This window comes from Narcine bancroftii, chromosome 1 (genome assembly GCF_036971445.1).
Source record: "Narcine bancroftii isolate sNarBan1 chromosome 1, sNarBan1.hap1, whole genome shotgun sequence".
NCBI lineage: Eukaryota > Metazoa > Chordata > Chondrichthyes > Torpediniformes > Narcinidae > Narcine > Narcine bancroftii.
In genome coordinates this window covers 259,534,604-259,555,069 of record NC_091469.1, presented here as the reverse complement: position 1 = coordinate 259,555,069, position 20,466 = coordinate 259,534,604, and the positions used below count along the sequence as shown (strand labels likewise).

Genomic DNA, 20,466 nt, shown 5'->3' with positions numbered 1-20,466 from the left:
GAACCAGGCGTCTGTGTTGAAGGCTGGGGAGAAATGAGGGAAGAATTGGAGAGGGAGGAGTACAGACCAATAGACAAAAGGTGTTAATTGTATATAAGAGGGGAAGAGAGAGGAAAGGTGAGATTTAATTTTGGCTCTTTTACTGCCAGTGGCCTGAGAAAGAGAGCTGAAGGAAAAGAGACACGGGGTGGGGTCTAACAGATTCTGGAGAAGTTGCTGTTAATGCCATCTGGTTGGAGAATATGAGGAGTTGCTTCTCCAATTTGTGGGTGGTCTCAGTCTGGCAGTGCATGAGACCATGACAGCCATGACAGCGAGAGAATGGAGTGGGGAATTGAAGTGGGTGGCCACTGGGAGATCCATGCCATTGCGGCAGACAGAGTCAAGGTACTCAATGAAGCGATCTCCCAGTCTGCATCCAAAATCTCCAACGTAGAGACCACAATGGGAGCACTGGATGCAGTAAATGATCCCTTCAGATTCACAACTGAAGTGTGGTTTCACTTTGGAAGGACTGTTTGGGGATCCAAATGCTGGTGAGGGAGGAAGTGTGGGTGCAAGTGGAGCAGCTCCTGGGGTCACAGGGGTAAGTGCCAAGGGGATGATTGGTGGGGAGGGAGGAGTGGATGAGGGAGCCACAAAGTGAGTGGTCCCTGCAGAAATGGGCAAGGGAGGAGAGGGGAATATGTGTCTAGTGGTGGAATCACATAGTAGGTATCAGAAAAGTGGGTGGATTGGTAGGTGAGAACAAGGAGAATCTTGTGTGTGAAGGAGGGGAGGCACGGGGCAGATAACTGGGTAATGGAGGATGTGCGGGTGATGGCGGTAAGCCACGTTGTTTGCAGAAGCAGGACATTTTTGATGATTTGGCATGGACGACCTCATCCTGGGTGAAAATGCGATGGAGATAGAATTGAGAGAAAGGAATGGAATCCTTGGGGGGCAGGATGTAAGTCGAGGTAGCTGTGGAAATTGATGGATTGGTATAAGATGTCTGTCAATTTGTCTCCTGAGATGGAGACAGAGATTGAGAAAAGGGGGTGAGTAGCTAGAGATGGACCGTGAATTTGAGGTCAGGGTGGAAGTTGACAAGTTCATTGTACGGGCATGAGGCTGCACCAAAGTGGTCTTCAATGTAGCAGAGGAAGAGTTGAGGGGCCTTGCTTGTGTAGGTTTACAGCATGGATTGCTCCACGTAGCCATTAGAAAAAAAACTGGCACAGGTGGGGCCCATGCGGATACCCATGGGATGAGTCAAAGGAGGTTATTGGGTGTGAGGACCAATTCTTCTTGCCAGAGGAAGGTGGTGGTGGAGGGGGACTGGTTGGGTCTATTGTCAATAAAGAAGTAAAGGACCTTGAGGCCTTCAGTATGGGGATGGATGTGTATAGAGATTGGATGACTATGAGGCAGTTGAGTTCAGAGAACTGAAAGTGGTTGAAATAATGGATGGCATGTGAAGTATCAAGAATGTAAGTGGAGAGGAACTTGATCCGTGGGTTGGGGGGGGGGGGGGGATAAAACAGAAGTGAGGTAAGCAAATACCAATTCGGTTGGGCAGGAGCATGCAAAAATGATGGGTTTGTGGATCTTGGGTAGGAGTAGAAACAGACAATTGGGTGGGGGGGGGGGAGGGTGTTAAGATTAGTTCAGACATAGTGTGTGATACAGTGGTTTGATGAGTTTTCGTGGGGTCCTGTTGGAGGGGTAAGTAAGAGGAGGTGTCATCTGGCTTTGGCCAGATAGAGTTCAGTGCACCAGACCACAACAGCACCACCATTCTCTGCGGGTTTGATGGTGAGATTGGGATTAGTGTGGAGAGAGGGGAGGCCAGGTGTTTCTATGGGGGTGAGATTGGAATGAGTGAGGGGTGTGGTGAAGTCGATATGGTTGATGTCTCAGAAGCAGTTGGGAATATTAAGGTCCAGAGCAGGCTGAAGGATGGAATGAGGTGTTCAGAAAGAGGAAGGAGGTTTAAAGCGGGAGAAGGGGTCTCTAGTGGGGATGGAGGATCCCGGTTGCAGAAGTGGACACCGAGACAGAGCTGACAGAGGAAGAGTTCGGCATCATGTCATGCGTGGAACTCGTTGAGGTATGAGTGAATGGGAACGAAGGTAAGGCCTCTACTGAGGACAGAGTGTTCTGTCTCTGAAAGGGGAAGGTTAGATGGGATGGTGAAGACCAGGTAGGAGTTGGAGAGAGGGGCACTAGGGTGGAGGATGCAAGGGAGGGAGGAGGTTGGGGTGGATCAGGAAGCAGAGGGTACGAAGGATCCAAAGAAGGAAGAGGAGGGTTGGGGATGTCAGACTGGGGGGGGTGGGGGGTGGGGGGGGGTGACGTGACATGGGCCAGAGAGAGAGGCCGATCGACTCTTGGTCATGTGGAGCACTGGCGCCAGGGTGAAAGCAGTGGTGTCACTAGGGTTGGTGTCACCCCCCCCCTCCGCCCACCCATGAACTTCCTCCCATACCAGGCCATACAGAATCCTTAGTAATGTTTTTTTCTAATGTTACCTCATAAATCATAATTCCCAAATATCACTGAATGTAATAGTAATAGGTAGTGAGATAAAAGACCAGAAAATTTGACAAAAGCAGCGACTATAAAAACACCAACAGCAACAAAAACAAAAGCGTGAGCGGACAAAACCACGTGATTCGAAGCGTCATTGTAACTGGGTAATAATGACAGCTCTGACCGGAGCGCATTAGAAGGTTCAAAAAGTAAATTAGCATCAAATTTTGGCCTTGTAGGTATATTGATACATGTAAGATGGGCTTACGAAAAATGTGTTTGTGGTTATAACTAACTACAGGGATATTTTTATAAAAAATAAAAAAATTCTGTTGAAACACTGCACAAAAATTTTATAGACTGTCATTCTGGTGTCACCCACATGTTACCTGATATGGTCCGCATTCCCATACCCCTCTAGTGATGCCAGTGTGTGAGAGTTTGAATCGGAGGCTCGGACCTGTAGACCACCAGGGATAGGGTGAGAGTTCTCGACTGAGGCCCAGTCCTGTAGATCACCAGGGCCAAGGTCGAGACCTGCATCTGGAGCACAGTCCTGTAGGCCACTGGATTCAGTGAGACAGTTTGCATTGGAGGGTTGGTCGCCGGGGCCAAGGTGGGAGATCACAACGGAGGCTCAGTCCTAAAGGCTACTGAGGCCAAGGTGAAGATGACAGACATGGCAATCTCCAGGTAGAGCAGGCAGCTGAATGTGCGGATCTAGCAGAGGATGAAGTGCCTGAGAGGTCCGTGGCAGGTTGTGGCGTGTGAGGTGCGAAGTTGTAGTAGCGAGAGGATGAGTGTCCGCTAGTATCTGTGCATGGATGTGACAATGGTCTGTAGGATCCAGTGAGAGAAGTGAAGCAAGCTCCTCAGGAACCTGAGATCCTGGAGGGGGCCAAATTGGGAGGCCTGGAACCAGAGCTGGAATTCAGGGGGAACCAGATGGCGGCAGAGACAAGTGTCCCAGGAAGGACACATGGATGTGGAAGTGAGTCTGGGTGAATACATGGTCGTCGAGCTTGAGAGCAGCAGGGAGTGCAGATTGGGAGTAGTTGAGAGAGGCTCTCACAGAACGCCCTTCAAAGAGAGAAGGAGAACTTCATTAGGATAGGCATACCTCAAAGAGAGTTTGCAGTAGAGCAACTCAGGAATTCTCTGGCACCTAAGGTGGTAGGGGCTGGATCAATGGATATATTTAAAAGGAAAATAGATAAATATTTGAAAGATTGAGAAACTGGTACAGAAGAAGAGTTAAGGTCACTAAAATTATTGAATGGCAGGGCTGGATTGAGGGACTGAGTGACCTATTCTTGCTGCAATTTTCTTGTGTTCCTCTATTGACTGAATAATTTACCAAAATTTTATTCCCTTGGCTCTCGAGACATAATGAAGATGTCTCTCTACTATTTACCCAATATGATCCTGTGACGATCTTGTGCACCTCTACCAAGTTATCCCACAAATTCTTTGTTCTGAGAAAAGCCGCAAGTTTGTTCAGTCAAACTTGCATGCCACATCCACCATCAATGACTAAATCTTCTGGTGAAATGCTACAATTCTACATGAAGCTGCCAGCAATTTCATTTCTTAGCTATAAGGAAGTTCCAGACTCCCACACAAGTTACGTATACACAAAGAAATCCCAAGCTTCCTCAGAGACAGGGAAACTGGCATAGGTTCAGCTAGTTTATTTATTTGAATGTTAAGGAACAGCTGTGACGGAGAGCAGTTATTACGTCACAGGTAACTATTCAAAATAATTGTTTTCAAAATTTTCAGTACTTTTAAGTTTCTTTGTGCGTAATAACCCAGCTCTATTTAAATTTTAATACTTTTGGAATTATTTTCAAACGCAGAGACATTCATATCTTTGTGCCTGGTGGCACGGATTAATCACCTGACAAAACATTTCCATTAGAAGGACTTATTCAGGCCCCACCAGCTGACGCAGTTCCACCAGGAGGCCAATTGCTGCACAGGGCTTTGCTAATTTTCTGGGAGAGTTGGCATCTCTATCCTCTTCAGTGTGGCCACGGAATGAGATCTTGCCTGCCTCTGAACTATTTTTGGGCACGTGAAACTGCCAATTTGTGATGAGTGCAGAACCCAGTTTGGGTCCCTCTCACCCACTATTTGCAAATTCTGAGGGCGGCCTGCCTGTCTGAGACGACAAGCAGGAGCATTGATTAGAAAGATAATAGGAAAGGAAAATTTCAACAGAAAATCTGCATTGGACAACTTGCCTTGCCGGTCATGTACTGCCTGACTTCTGCCAATGCTTTCAGCAGCTGACATATATTTCAGACTGCCAGACCACCTTGTTCTGTGTCATATTCTCCTGCCATAATGGTGGAGACTGATCATTCCTTGGCTAACTGAAGGGGTTTGAAGATATTTATGATACGCCTTAATGTAACATATTGGATAAGAGAAAGCTGCATGAGCAGACACGAGAGGAATGTCTGACGACCTGTGCATGCAGGAAAATGCTGCTTCAAGATGCCCTGCTGTAATTAGAGGAGATGTGCAGGAAGTGGAGGAATGTATACCTGTACAGAAAATAGACAACTGGAATATCCACTCTGGTTTCCTTATTGCTGGGAGTTTTAACACCTATATCATAAAGTGTTTTTGTCCAGCTCCAGTGTTGCTGACAAACAATTTTATGCAAAGCATTTGAAAGATTAAAAACACTGACTTTTCTCCTAGGTTCCTTGGAACAGTGTCTGAGAGAAAAGTCTTTAGTTGCCAAAGGCTTAAACCCTGCCTTGGTTATAAAGCATTCTCCTGTAGTGTAACCTGTTATCTTTGAAACCTTGCTTCTGGCATCCACCTGCTAAGGCAGGTTTCCTTCCATTGCTGTCAGTGAATGCCCCAGATCACTTGGCGTCTGTTGTAGGGAGAGAAAGTTTGCGCCCCTTCCATTTCTCACTCCAAAAGAACTTCCATATCTGAGTTGGTAAACTGTGTGCAGGGGGAATAGGTATCCATTGTTGTTGGAGTAGGGAATGGAGGGGAGTGTGGAAATGGAGGGTGCTGCAATTCACCTCATATTTCAACTGGATCTTAACATAGAGCCATTAAATGGCGTAGCTTCCCTTTGAAAGCCATTTGTGCGGCTGCTGGAGTTTCTACACCTCCAAAGGAGGAACAACAGCCAGGGGCATAGCTAGGGGAGGAGCAGGGGAGCGAATGCTCCCCGCCTTTTGAGCCCGGCAGCGCCCCCGACCCCAAAGCCTTCCGGTACCTCATATTTTTGAACTGTGAGACAGATGCTGTAGTCCCACTATCACAATTCAAAAACAAACCCCACTGCTGTCTCCTTGTGTTTGCTTCCTGCTGATTGGACTATTACCTGGCATGGATCGCATGCCGCGCATGCGTGAATTGCCGCGAACCACAAGGTGCAAAAAGAATTCCAATGAGATTCATGTTCGAACAGTAAATTGGAGACAGAGAGCTCGAGAGGGGAGAGCTGTGAGTAAAATGTTTGTTGTATTTAAAAACTGAATTCCAAATTGTGCCCCACAGTTCAGGTAGACCAAAGGAGAGCATTTGGAGTTGGGCATCAGGAGCTCTGGACAGTGGAGCTCCCGACATCCAACTTGGAGTCTGAACCCTCTCCTCGGCCTAAACAGCTACACCGGAGCTCCCAACGCCTGATTCCTGACTCCAAACCTTCCTACCAGAGCTCCGTCATTCGAGTCTCGACTCCCAACCCTCCCAGAGGCCTACACTGGTGCCCCCAATGCCCGACTCCGAACTCTCCCCTGTGTGTCCCCTTGGCCTAATGCACTTACACACCAGAGTCCGGTGTGCATGTGCAGTAGTAGGCTGGGGATGTTTGTTATGTTGGTATCATGCCATTAGACTTCAGGCTCAAGGAACATCCCAAGCACTTCTGCAGAAAGATTGCTTTGCCCTGTATGGTAGATAATTCAATATAAGATGATGCCCAGCTTCCCATGAACAATGAAATATACTTGCCCTCCATTTTTCTCATTCAACTTCTCCATGTATTGTGCAAGAACATCTACCACTTCACTTTCGCTCATTTGCAGGTTGCCAGAAACGTTGCACCTGAGGTCATTCCAATCCGACCTCAGAAGCTCAAAGTCCATGGAGCTGACACTGAACGTCCGCTGCCAATTGATGGATTCCTCCATCCAACCTCGTTGCACCTCAGTGTCCTCGTAACTGTAATCCGACAGCCCGTCATCAGTGACCTCAAACTGGTCTGCGTAAATTTGCTCGCTCAAATCGCCAGCCTTCCAGTCGGTTGTCTCTTCAATGAAGTGCTCAGGAGCAGTGGTGTTGGATTTAAGGTAATTTGCATTTTTGTAAAGGGCAACTTCTTCCTTGCTCATAACCTCCTCGCTCATGAAGTTAGCAGTGATGTTGTGTTTGTTCTTGACTTCCCTACTCTGTTCCAGTTTTTTCTGCAATGCCATCCAGTTCCTCTTCACCTTATTAATAGTTGTCACCTGAAAGGACTCATTATTGACATTTTGCACCTCCTGCTCCTGAGATGTTACGTTTCTTAACCAAAGCATTTTATTAGTGAGGTACAGCATTGTCTTTTTCCCCTTTGCAGCAGAAGTCAGGTTCATCTCTTTCTTTTTCGTGCCCAGGTGTTGAAGTTCACCATCCTTTGCATTGCCACGCAGGTATACCCCAGGAAACAATTCCCCGGGCTTCTCTGTAAGCAAAGGCTTTTTCTTCTTCTCCTGGGGTCTGGTCACATAGATTCTATTCTGCAACTTCTTGGGTGTTCCAAGTCTCTTTTTATAAATCTCTGCATGTACAGAATTACTTAAAAACTGTTTGGTTTTACTGGGGAGGATTGGAAAGGAAATCTCTGGCTGCAAGTTGAACAAGCTACTCTTACTCAGTTTGGACGGAACTGACTGGATAGCCAGCTTCTTATTTGACTCTTCCGGGATAAATTTAGCCCAGGTTAGTGATCTTGTTTGTCTTTGTTTTGATTTATGGAAGAGGCCCATTTCCTGACTTTTGACGTCTTGAGGAACTGTATGTTGTGCTGTTTGTTGTGGTTTCGTCATGTGGAACCCCTGGGTCGTGGCCTTTCTCTCGTGGCTGAGCGTGTCGTCAAAGTCATCGTTATGTTCTTCAACCATCGGCAGAGTGCTCCGCTTTGCAGCCTTTCTCTTGTGGCTGAGCGTGTCGTCAAAGTCATCCTTACGGTCTTCGACCAATGGCAGAGTGCTCCGCTTTGCAGCCTTTCTCTTGTGGCTGAGCGTGTCGTCAAAGTCATCCTTACGGTCTTCGACCATCGGCAGAGTGCTCCGCTTTGCAGCCTTTCTCTTGTGGCTGAGCGTGTCGTCAAAGTCATCCTTACGGTCTTCGACCAATGGCAGAGTGCTCCGCTTTGCAGCTAACTGGTTCTGAAGTAGGCTGCTATTTTCTTCTTTAATGCTGTTCTTGTTCCACGTCATCTTGGAATCTGGATCGGTTCCTTCTGATTCTTCAGGGAAATCTGTAATGTCCAAAATGTGTGGAAAAAAGCAAGTGAACAATAGAGCAGTAAACACTGAAAGTGAAAGAGTGTTAAAGAGCAGTTTTCAGCACAAAACCATGCAATGGGATTTTACATACACTGATGTAATGAGCACTCTTACAGATTTTAGAGCTGAGTTCTGGTTATCTAAGATAGACACATGGCACCCCGTGTTAGGTTGTATTGTGGCAAATGGTGATCAACCCTCATTTTGACATCACATATGAAATTCCACCATGCCGAACGGCTCTGCAAAGTGCACAGGTCTTCAAACATGGGACAGAGGAGGCTTTAGCTGCAAATTAAGACAGTATTTCTGTAGAATCACTGGTGGTCTGTGGGTTTCAGATTATCGGCAGCACACATGACTATTACTGATAAATAAACACGTAATACGTAAAACAAGGTTGTAAATATGAAGGCAAATAAAAGAAAAATGTCCAAAAATGTTCTCACCAAAAGATGTCTGACTCCTGAGCTGGAGTCTTGGTCTACACTAGTTATCTGGGCTCCGAGTGGTGTTGTTTGTCTAAGTTCACTGCTGGCTGCATAGTTACATGGCATGCTCCTTTTAAGGTAGTTGGACTGGTCTGGGATGCCTCATCCCACCCCATCTTCTCCATTGGATAAACAGGAAAATTAATGCATTATAATAAATAATACACCAGACAGCTATATTTCCTTTACGAAATTGCAAATTCGGTGCAATACAAGGTGGTGGTAACCCTATCATGGTGCCATTGTCACTGACAAATATCTTTAAAATTCTTCTCTTGTTTCTTTTCCAACCTTTCTTGTGTATTTGGACTCTTTAAGCCAAGTTCTTTGGGGGAAAGAACTCCTTCCAATTCGTAGTTTTTAAAACTTTGTGTTAATCTGCTCGCTTGTTTGGGAATATGGATATAATCACTTGAGAGCAAGCTATTGGAGAATAGTTGTAAAGCACATTTTTCAAGCATTTGCACGTTCTGCATTTGGCTCACTTGGTTTCCGGCGTAGGCATTAGTGACACTAATAAAAAGCAGCAGGGGGAAAAAAAACTTTTGTTGAATATGGTATGGAGAACACTGTTTCATCAGGTTGTACTTGTGAAGTCCAATGACAATAAACCTGATATGACTTTTTTGTGTTGAAAAGCATGCACAGATAACTTTTAAAAAAAATGTCCAAATTAGATTGATGCAACTGGATGTAATACAAGTGAATTTACATTCACTGCTTCCAACATCACAACACAATGGTCACACCTTCTAACATCCCTTCAATATAAAATTTCCCAAATCATAGTATCTATGTCTGAGAATTCAGCTGCAGTTTCAGGTCACACACCACCCTGACGTGGAAAGACTCTAATGTTCCTGTAGTTCCACTGGTCCAAACCCTGAAACCACAATAGCCCAAAAAAGTGTCACACCACCACTATACCTTTAGGAGTGGGCAATAAAGGCATGTTCAGACCCATGAATAAGGAACCAATGTCAACACACTGGCAGTGGTGAATTGATGGGAGAAGGCTTAATGGGGCAATAAAACCCATAGACCTTTATTATCTCTTCCTATGATACAGGCTCTGATGTAATTCTCTACAAAGTGACTGACTACCTGACTGCCTGCCACTCTTACCCTCTGGGTTATCAAACAAGAATGGTTTGTTCTCCTCCTCATCCATCTTCATGTACTTGTAGAATCCAAACCTGCCGGGAGAAAAGACAGGATCAATTGAAGTGTATTTGGTGTTCCACAGCACAATTGATTGGCAATTTACATTCACTGCTTCCAACATCAAAACACAATGGTCGCACCTTCTAACATCCCTTCAATATAAAATTTCCCAAATCATAGTATGTATGTCTGAGAATTCAGCTGCAATTTCAGGTCACACACCACCCTGACGTGGAAAGACTCTGATGTTCCTGCAGTTCCACTGGTCCAAACCCTGAAACCACAATAGCCCAAGGAAGTGTCACACCACCACTATACCTTTAGGAATGGGTAATAAAGGCTGGCCCTGTCAGCATGTTCAGACCCATGAATAAGGAACCAATGTCAATACACTGGCAGTGGCGTCACCTGGTGTGGTAACTCATGGCGTCACCCTCCCCCCCTCCCCAAAACCACGGATCTCCTTCTGTAGCGAATCCTTCCTAATGTTTTTTGTACTAATGTTACCTCGTAAATCATAATTCCCTCATATCACAGAATGCAGTGGCAATAGTAGTGAGATGAACAACTAGCAAAATTAAAATTACACCTTTAAACTACAATTAACACAGTAGCAACAAGAACAATAGCATGTTCAGACAAAGCCACGTGATTTGAAGCATCATAATAATGACAGCTCTCACCGGAGCGCGGAAGAAGGTTCAAAAAGTAAATTAGCATAGAGTTTTAGTCTTGCAGGTATATTGATATACAGTATGTAAGATGGGCTAACGAAAAATGTTTTTGTTGTTATAACTAACTACAGGGATATTTTTTAGAAAAGAATTATAAATTTTGCTGAAACACTGCACAAAAATTTTAGAGATAATCAATTTGGTGTCACCTGGTATGGTCTGCAACCCCTTAGTGATGCCAGTGTGTCTTGGCCATATTTATGCCCTAATTAATGTGACTAAAACAGAATGACCAGTGCCCTTTAAATATTGCTGTTTGTGGGAGCTGGCTGTATTCATATGCTAAAGCAGTTAATATGCTTCAAAATGGTTCTTTGGCTATAAACTGCTTTGGGGTATTCTGGAAAAGACAAGAAATATGCAATGTCCGAGTTTTCTCTTTCTTTTTAATCAGCCTAAACATGATCTTATGGCTGTGTTAAATGGAGATTTAATCAGCAGAAAAATATTCCAATTTATTCCCTTTCTTGTCAGATAGAGACAATAAATCTTAATACAGATAAATCTTAATACAGTCTGAGAATATTCCCTAGTCCCATGTCGGAACTGTAATTAGAATGTCGAATCACAGACATTAAAAGGAAATGAATCCATTCATCAGATTACAAATGTACCTGTAACTTGTACAACCACCTTTAGGGCAGGGGTTTTCAAATGCCCCCCAAACTCACATTCCACCTTAAATCCCTATGCCATCAGTGCTCTGTGATCAGTAAGGGATTGCTTAAGGTGGTAGGTGTGTGGGAAGGAAGGTTGAGAATCACTGCTCTCGACCCAATTGCTACTGAAATATTTTGCTTGAGAAAAATGGTCATTTGGCCCATTTCCTTTGGGGTTATGAAACTGTGCACATAACGAGTCAATTAGGTGCAATTAAAACAGTGGTTTTCAAACTTTATTCTTCCCACTCACCTACCATCTTAAGCAATCCCTTACTAATCACAGAGCACTTATGGCATAGGGGTTACTTAAAGTGGAATGTGAGTTTAGGGGGGCAATTTTAAAACCATTGCTTTAGAGTAACCAAAATGGATAGAGCAGCCTTGTGTCTAGTCTGGCATGACTCACACCACACAAAACATAACACTCCTACAAGCAGCACAGTGGCTGCAATGTCTTCTGTGTGCAAAATACACCACAGTTATTCAGCTATGCTACTTTAACTGTATTTCCCAAGCCCACAGTTACTACAACTATTTAGGATTGGGAACTTCAGATACGTGAAAACATACTATCCTCTCTTGGAAATGATACATTGCTCCTTTATCATTGTTGTCTTTAAGTTTAAACCCTGGAACTCTCAACCCAAAAGTATTGTGAGGACTGGTCTTGCAGCTGAAGACTACAGTCAAGAAGTGAATGATACAAAATCAAGTAATACACATGAAGATGATCCTGTGAACATATCTGATCATCGCCTCGTTCCCTATGAAACACTAACATGTATTTAACTGAGTGTGCGTGTAGAAGTTTATGCTCCCAATGTTTGTTTTCTCTTCAAACATACAACTCAGACACAGGAACAGGACACTTTAATTTCAACTCCTCATTCCATTTGACCCATGGTAACCTTTTACCCCCTTTCTTATCAAGTGTCTCTCTATATCTATTGTAAAAATATAACAGTTGGCGTAGAGGTTAGCACAACACTGTTACAGAGCTAGCAATCGGGACTGGGGTTCGAATCCCGCACTGTCTGTAAGGAGTTTGTACGTTCTCCCCATGTCTGCATGGGGTTTTCTCCAGGGGGCTTTGGTTTCTTCCCACCATTCTAAAAGTTCAGAGGATGCAGGTTAATTAGGTGTAATTGGTCGGCACGGGCTCGTGGGCTGAAGGGCCTGCTACTTTGCAGTATGTCCAATTTCTGTAAAAGAAATTGAAAATTTAAAAAAAAAAGACTCTATTTCCACTACCCATTGAGGAAGAGAGTTCCAAAGAATCATGATCCTCAGAGAAAAATAATTGTATCATTTCTATCTTAAAAGGACAATCCTTTTCCCTTTAACAGTGATCTCTAGCCCTAGGTCCTCCCTCAAGAAATATCCTCTCCACGTTGGACTATTCAAGATTATACACAATCCCTCATCCCAACTTCAAACTCCATTGGTTATCTCTCGCCTATTCAACTTTTCCTTATAATTCAATTTACTTATTCCAGGTTTTAAACTCATTCTCCAAATGCTTTTACTGCATTAACATCTTAAGCAAAGAGAGGAAGAAAAAGGCCTATGTGACTGCATGAAAATCTTCCTATTGTTCAGTTTAATTCCCTCAGCACCAAACAATAACATTCCCAATTTCCCACAGTGCCTGTCTTACGTGAATTGTGCATGAGGGCATCGATATCCCTCTGCACCCCAGAGTTTTGACATCTCTTGTCCTTTAGATATTTCCTTGTTATTTTTCTGCAAAAATAAATCATTCCATATTTTTCCACATTATATTCCATATGCAGGATCCTTGTTCATTCACTTAACCCATCCATTTTACTTAAAAATTTTATTTACTGCACAGTAGATGGTGATTCCATCTGTTTAAACCCGTGCTGCCCAATTACACCCAAATTAGCTTACGTTTTGAAGGGTGGGAGGAAATGGGAGCACTGGGGAAAACCCACACAAACACAGAAGAATGTACCAGTTCATGGCTCTCCATGCCTCTCCCATCCATGTACCTGTCCAAATTCTTCTTAAACGTTAACAATGAGCCCATATTCACCACCTCTGCTGCCAGCTCGTTCCACACTCCCGCCACTCTCTGTGCAAAGAAGTTCCCCCTAATCTTTTCCCCTTTCACTCTTAACCCATGTCCTCTGGTTTGTATCTCATCCACCCTCAGCGGAAAAAAAGCTTAACTACAGTTACTCTGTCAATCCCCCCTCATAATTTTAAATATCAAATCTCCCCTCATTCTTCTACGCTCCAGGGAATAAAACTCCAAACTGTTTAACCTTTCCCTGTAACTCAGTTGGTGAAGTTCAGGCAATAGCCTCTTAAATCTTCTATGCATTCTTTCTATCTTATTGATATCTTTCCTGTAGTTGGATGACCAAAACTGCACACAATACTCCGAATTTGGACTCACTAATGTTTTATACAACTTTAACATAATATCCCAACTCCTATACAGGTACACAATCCTTTATCTAGACATCTAAAATCCAGAAAGCTCCAAAATCCGGCAAGTGGGGAGAGAGATGGCAGCGCGAGTTGGGCGGGCAGGAGAGGGCAGCGCAAATCGGGCGGGCGAGGGGGGGGCGAGACCGGCAGCACGAGTCAGGCCAGCAAGGGGAGGGGTGGAGATCGGCAGCGTGAGTCAGGCGGGTGGGAGACCAGCAGTGCGAGTCAGGCCAGCTAGGGAGAGAGACTGGTAGCATGAGTTGGGCGGGTGGGAGACCAGCAGCACGAGTCAGGCCAGCGAGGGGAGGGGTGAAGATCGGCAGCGTGAGTCAGGCGGGTGGGAGACCAGCAGTGCGAGTCAGGCCAGCTAGGGAGAGAGACTGGTAGCATGAGTTGGGCGGGTGGGAGACCAGCAGCACGAGTCAGGCCAGCGAGGGGAGGGGGAGGAGATTGGCAGCATGAGACTGGCGGGTGGGAGTCTGGCAGTGCGAGTCAGGGCAGCGAGGGAGAGAGACCGACAGTGCGAGTCAGGCCAGCGAGGGGAGGGGTGGAGATCGGCAGCGTGAGTCAGGCGGGTGGGAGACCAGCAGTGCGAGTCAGGCCAGCTAGGGAGAGAGACTGGTAGCATGAGTTGGGCGGGTGGGAGACCAGCAGCACGAGTCAGGCCAGCGAGGGGAGGGGGAGGAGATTGGCAGCATGAGACTGGCGGGTGGGAGTCTGGCAGTGCGAGTCAGGGCAGCGAGGGAGAGAGACCGACAGTGCGAGTCAGGCCAGCGAGGGGAGGGGTGGAGATCGGCAGCGTGAGTCAGGCGGGTGGGAGACCAGCAGTGCGAGTCAGGCCAGCTAGGGAGAGAGACTGGTAGCATGAGTTGGGCGGGTGGGAGACCAGCAGCATGAGTCAGGCCAGCGAGGGGAGGGGGAGGAGTTTGGCAGCATGAGACTGGCGGGTGGGAGTCTGGCAGTGCGAGTCAGGGCAGCGAGGGAGAGAGACCGACAGTGCGAGTCAGGCCGCGAGGATGGGAGACCAGCAGCGCAAGTTGGGCCGGTGAGGGGGAGGGGGTGAGGGGAGACGACAGCATGACTGGAAGGGGGTGTGGTTGGATATAGCAGCACAATTCGGGTGGGTTTAAATCTGGCTTTCTGAAATCTGGAAAAATCTGAAATTCGGAACACACTGTACCCCAAGGGTTCCGGATAAAGGATTGTGTTCCTGTACTCAAATATTTTGATTTATGAAGGCCAATATGCCAAAAGATCTCTATACAATCCTACCCACCTGTATCTGTATTCCCAGGTCCCTCTGTTCTATTGCATTCCTCAGTATGTCCTTTCTGGGGATTTCCTTCCAAAGTACAACACCTCACACTTGTCTGCATTAAATTCCATTTTTCAGCCCATTTTTCCAGCTGGTCCAGATCCCTTTTCAAGCTTTGAAAACCTTCTTCACCATCCACAATGCCTCCAATCTTAGTGTCATCTGCAAACTTGCTATCCAATTTACCATATTATCATCCATATCATTGATATAGCTGACAAAATAACAATGGTCCCAGTACCTATCCCTGAGGCACACCACTACTTACAGGTCTCCAGACTGAGAGGCAGTCATCCACCACTACTCTGAGGCTTCTCCCATCCAACCATTGTCAAACCCAGTTCACTACTTCACCATGAATACCCAGCATCTGAACCTTCCTGACTAACCTCCCATGGGGGACCTTGTCAAAGGCCCTACTAAAGTCTATGTAGACAACATCCACAGTGTTTCCTTTGTCAACTTTCCAGTAATCTCCTTGAAAAACTCTATAAGATTTGTTAAACATGACTTAACATGCACAAAGCCATGTTGACTATCCCTATACAGTCCTTGGCTATCCAAATAATTGTATATATGATCCCTTAGAACACTTTCCAATAATTTACCATCTCACAGTCCTATAATTTCCAGGGTTATTTTTGGAGCTTTTTGTAAACACCCTTCAATCCCGTGGCTAAAGACATTTAAATATTTCTTCCAGAGCCTCTGCAATTTCTACACTAGCCTCCCTTAAAGTCCCAGGGAATATATTTTCAGGCCCTGCGGATTTATCCACCCTTATTTGTTTTAAGACTTCAAGCACCTCCTCCTCTTTAATCTGTATGTTCCATGACCTCTGCTTGTTTTCCTTACTTCCCACAACTCTGTGCCTGTTTCCTGAGTGAATACTGATGAAAAAACTTTTAAGATCTCTCCCATTTCCAAGCCAACCACTCTGATCTTCAAGGAGACCAATTTTGTCGCTTACTTTCCTTTTGCTCTTAATAAAACCAGTAGAAACCCTTATATGTTTCCTTCACCTTGTCTCCCAAAGCAACTCATGTCTTCTTTTAGCCTTCCTGATTTCTTTCTTGGTTTTTCTTGCATTTTTTATACTCCTCAAGAACCTCATTTGTCCCAGGTTGCTGATACCTGGTAAACACTTCTCTCTTCTTCCAAACCAGATCCCCAATATCCCTCAAAAACCAAGGTTTCCCTAGGCCTGTTAACCTTGCCTTTAATCTTGACAGGAACATTACAAACTCTGTACTCTCAAACATGTCACTTTTGAAGGTCTTCCACTTACCTCACACATCTGCGCATCCTAGATCCTTTCTCAGTTCCTTAAAATTAGCCTTTCTCCAATTTCGAACCTCAACCCAAAGTCCAGTTCTATCCTTCTGCATAATAAACTTGAAACTAATGGCATGATGATCACTGGACCAAAAAATGTTCACCGACACATACTTCTGTCACCTGTCCTGTCTCGTTCTCTTTTAGATCGAGTATTGCATTCTCTCTAGTTGGTACCTTTATATATTGGTTTAGAAAACTTTCCTGAACATATTTGATAAACTCCAAGCCATCCAGCCCTTTTACAGTATGGGAACCCCAGTCAATATGTGGAAAATTAAAATCCCCTACTATCACAATCTTATGTTTTCTGCAGTTGTCTGCTATCTCTCTCCAGATTTATTCCTCCAATTGTCATTGACTATTGGGTGGTCTATAATACAACCCCATGAGTGTGGCCACATCTTTCCCGTCCCTCAGCTCTACCCATATATGGTCTGATTTGACCTGCCTGGCATTCTTCCCCCTTTCATCCCTCCCGTTCTATCACTTCTGAAGCAATGGAAGTCCGGAACATTGAGCTACCAGTCCTGTCCCCCTTGCAACTGTTTCACTAATGGCCTCAGTGTCATAATTCCATGTGCCAATCCATGCTCTAAGCTCATCTGCCTTTCCTACAATAGTCCTGGCATTGAAACAGATGCATCTGAGAACATTTCCACCACATTCAACCTGTTTTCCCTCCTCCACTCCTCTATCTGCTCTGGCACTCTAGTTCCAATCCCCCACAAATCTAGTTGAAACCCACCAGAGCAGCACTAGCAAACCTTCCCACAAGGATATTATTCCCCCTCCTGTTCAGATGCAAACCGTCCCATCAGAACAGGTCCCACCTTTCGTGGAAGAGCCCAATGATCCAGAAACCTGAAGCCCTCCCTCCTGCACCACGTCTTTAGCCACGTGTTAAGCTGAATTATCCTATTTCTAACCTCACTAGCATGACAAATGGGTAGCAATCCTGAGATCACAACCCTGGAGATCCTGTCCTTCAACGTAGCATCTAACGTCCTGAAATCTCCTTGCCAGACCTCCTCACCTTTCCTACCCACATCATTGGTCCCTATATGGATCACGACATCTGGGTGCTCACCTTCCCTCATGAGAATGCCATGAACTCAATATTTTGGACCCTACCATCAGGGAGGCAACCTACCATCTGGAATACTCGATCTCCTCCACAGAACCTCTTATCTGTTCCCCTAACTATGGAATCCCTTATCACTGCAGCTCGCCTCTTCTCCTCCCTTCCCTTCTTAGCCACTGGACCAGGCTCCATGTCGGAGATCTGATAGGTCTTCCCCCCAACAGTATCCAAAATGGTATGCTTGTTATTGAAAGGAACAACCACAGGGGTGCCCTGCTCTGCCTGCCTGTTCCCTTTCCCTCCCCTGACTGTCAGCCATCTACCCTCCTCCTAGGTGTGATAGTGTCCTTATAATTCCTGTCTCTCGCCCCTTCTGCCCCCTGAATAATCTGGCGTTCATACAACTCCATCTCCAGTTCCTTAACTCAGCTTGTAAGGGGCTACAGTTGGATTCACTTGCCTCAACACACGCTCTGCAAGAGGAGCATTCCCCTGCCTTGGCTGCCTTTCCCATTGTTTATGTCAAGAGGAAAAAAAAATGACATCTAAAACCTGCTCTTGCCTGTGCCTACCTGCTGAATCCTTGAAAAAGTGGCCCTTTCTTACTTTAACTCCTATCATCTCTTACTTGTTCTCGCCAAAGACTGTTGAGCCAAACCTTACCACTCTGAGTCAGTCCATTCCATGTTCACAATATCTGCAGTTCATGAGTTTTCCTATTGCAGGTAATAAACTATCTTTCAGTATCTTATAAATTTAAATCAACGCCTTATACTGATGGCCCTGATAAGCCTCGTTTAAGGAACTAACGCTCAGCTCCACTGTGGTTATCTCCATTTTTTAGACTGTTGTCTAATATTTAATATTCAAAATGCACTCCTGTGTTCTTACTTCTCCAAATACAAGGGGCTCTCTCGGTAGAAGCATTTATTTTCCGTTTCCATGTGAGTGAGCCTGGTGAAGTCATTCGGGTAGACAAAGGACAAGTAGACCTGCAGGAATACACAAATAACATGGTAAGTACTGTCCCGATTCCTGTAATCAGTCTTGAACATGATTCCTTTGAATTACGTTATACATACAATGAGAAAAATGAAACAACACCATGAAATCATTCAGGATGTGAAGCTCCAAAACTGCCTGCTGCTGCCGTAACTTTTGAGGGAGAGAAGGGCTGGGGGAAATAATCAGAAAATAGTGCCTGCACGCATGAAGACCAGAATGACATTTGTAAAATTCTATTCACTTTCTCTTACATTTGCACTAATGACTGATTTCACTGTTCTACTGTTATGTTTATGCTTTGTTTCTTCAGCTTTCTAAAGGAGCACCTCAACAACCAGATCAAAAACATGCTGAAGGAAGACATGTCATACCTTGCATGAATTCAGGATTTTCCATTGCACTGACTCGAAGGTGGCTTTTAAGGAAGTGTAATGGGGAAATGCTGGAGGCCAAGATCACACAATTGACGATGAAATAATCGCAGAAAACTGGGTTATTTAGCCACATTAGTTGAGTCACGTTCATCAACTGGACAAGAGGGAAAAAACACCCCTGTTCCTCTTCAGGAAGTGCCATGGGATCTTTTAGACCGTAGATGTGGGAGCAGAATTAGGCCATTCGGCCCATTAAGTCTGCTCCACCATACAAATCATACCTCTCAAACCTGCTCATGGCTTCTCCCCATACATAACCTTTTAAACCCTTACTAATCAAGAACCTGTCTACTTCTGCTTTAAATATCAAAGCTCAGATTTACTCACAAAGTACATACATGACATCACATCACATACAACCCTGAGATTCTTTTCTTGCAGCCAAAATTTCCACTAATCGGTAGAGCAAACTGAAGTCAAGAGGAAGATATGTGTACAAAAGATGGCAGCAATGTGACACAGCATGTCCTGGGTTGTGTCAATCCTTGATGATTGCTGTTGCTCTCGGACAGCAGTGTTTCCTATAGATGTTCTCCATAATGGGGAGAGTTTTGCCTGAGACATGCTGGCTGAGATGCAGCTGGTCAGCACACTTTCCACTACACTTGCCTAGGTTTTCAATGTCATACCAAACCTCCACAAACTCTTGAGGGAGTGGAGGCACTGATATGCTTTCTTCACAATGACATTAGTGTGTTAAGTCCAGAAAAGATCCTCCGATATAGTGAATTCCAGGAATTTTACTTTGTTTACTCTCTCCAACTCTGATTCCCCCAATTATCACTGGATCGTACACCTTTGGTTTTCCCTTCCTAAAGTCCACAATCAGCTCCTTGGTTTTGGTGACATTGAGCACAAGGTTGTTGTTAGTACACCATTCAGCCAAATTTTCAATTTCCCTCTTGTGTACTGACTCCACACCCTTTTTATGCAGCTCCCTACGGTGGCATAATTGTTGTCAAACTGAGGCATCCAGTCATAGGAGTAAAGCGAAGAGAGGAGGGGGCTAAGAATGCAGCGCTGTGGTGTTCTGGTATTAATGGAGATTGTGGAGGAGATGTTCTTGCCAATCCTCACTGATTGAGGTCTGGAGGTGGGGCAATCCAAGATCCAGTCTTGGAGTTTGCTGATCAGTTTTGAGGGAATGATAGTGTTGAATGCTGAACCAAAGCATCCTGATGTATGTGTCTTAGCTGTCCAGGAGTTCCAGGGTTTTGTGTAGAGCCAGTCAGATGGCATCTGGCATAGACTTGTTGCTGTGGTAGGCAAATTGGAACAGATCCAATGATGCTACTTAGACAAGAGCTGATATGCTTCAATTAGACTCTCAAAACACTTCATCACTGTGGATGTGAGTGCCACTCGTCAATGGTTATTTAGGAGGTTATCACACACATCTTGGGCACCTGTACAATTGAGGCCTGTTTGAAACAGGTGGATACCACACTGAAAGGGTTAAAATAATTTGTAAACATTTTTTTTTTGCCAGTTCTAGCAGCTGCAGAAATTTGCTGACATTCCTTTGAGTGTTCGGATAGTTACAGTCAAGTTTAAAAGCTGTGTTTTCAACCATCTTAGAGGAACAGTGGTTTAGTTTTGAATTGGAATTGTGGTGTTAGAATTGAGAACACAGAGTTAGGACAATTTCTTTGACTGTGTACTTTTGAATTTATTAATATCTTATTATCCATTTATTAATTGTTTTAAAGAACAGTTTACTGTTTAGAGTACAAATAAACAGTG

At 44.8% G+C, this 20,466-nt stretch overlaps 1 protein-coding gene across 11 annotated transcripts in view; it reads right to left on the bottom strand.

The window, feature by feature from the left end:
• LOC138742262 (N-acetyl-beta-glucosaminyl-glycoprotein 4-beta-N-acetylgalactosaminyltransferase 1-like) overlaps positions 1 to 20,466 on the bottom strand; it is a 710,446-nt gene that overhangs the window by 75,559 nt on the left and 614,421 nt on the right. For all 11 annotated transcript variants that reach the window (XR_011344024.1, XM_069896414.1, XM_069896402.1 and 8 more), the window contains 3 exons: positions 18,176 to 18,276; positions 9,659 to 9,729; positions 6,505 to 8,014 (listed from right to left, as the gene is read on the bottom strand). Coding sequence is in view for 10 of the 11 variants with exons in the window: in XM_069896414.1 (XP_069752515.1) it covers positions 6,505 to 8,014; positions 9,659 to 9,729; positions 18,176 to 18,276 (1,682 nt within the window). In the remaining variant the exon portion in view is untranslated. The remainder of the gene's footprint in view (positions 1 to 6,504; positions 8,015 to 9,658; positions 9,730 to 18,175; positions 18,277 to 20,466) is intronic.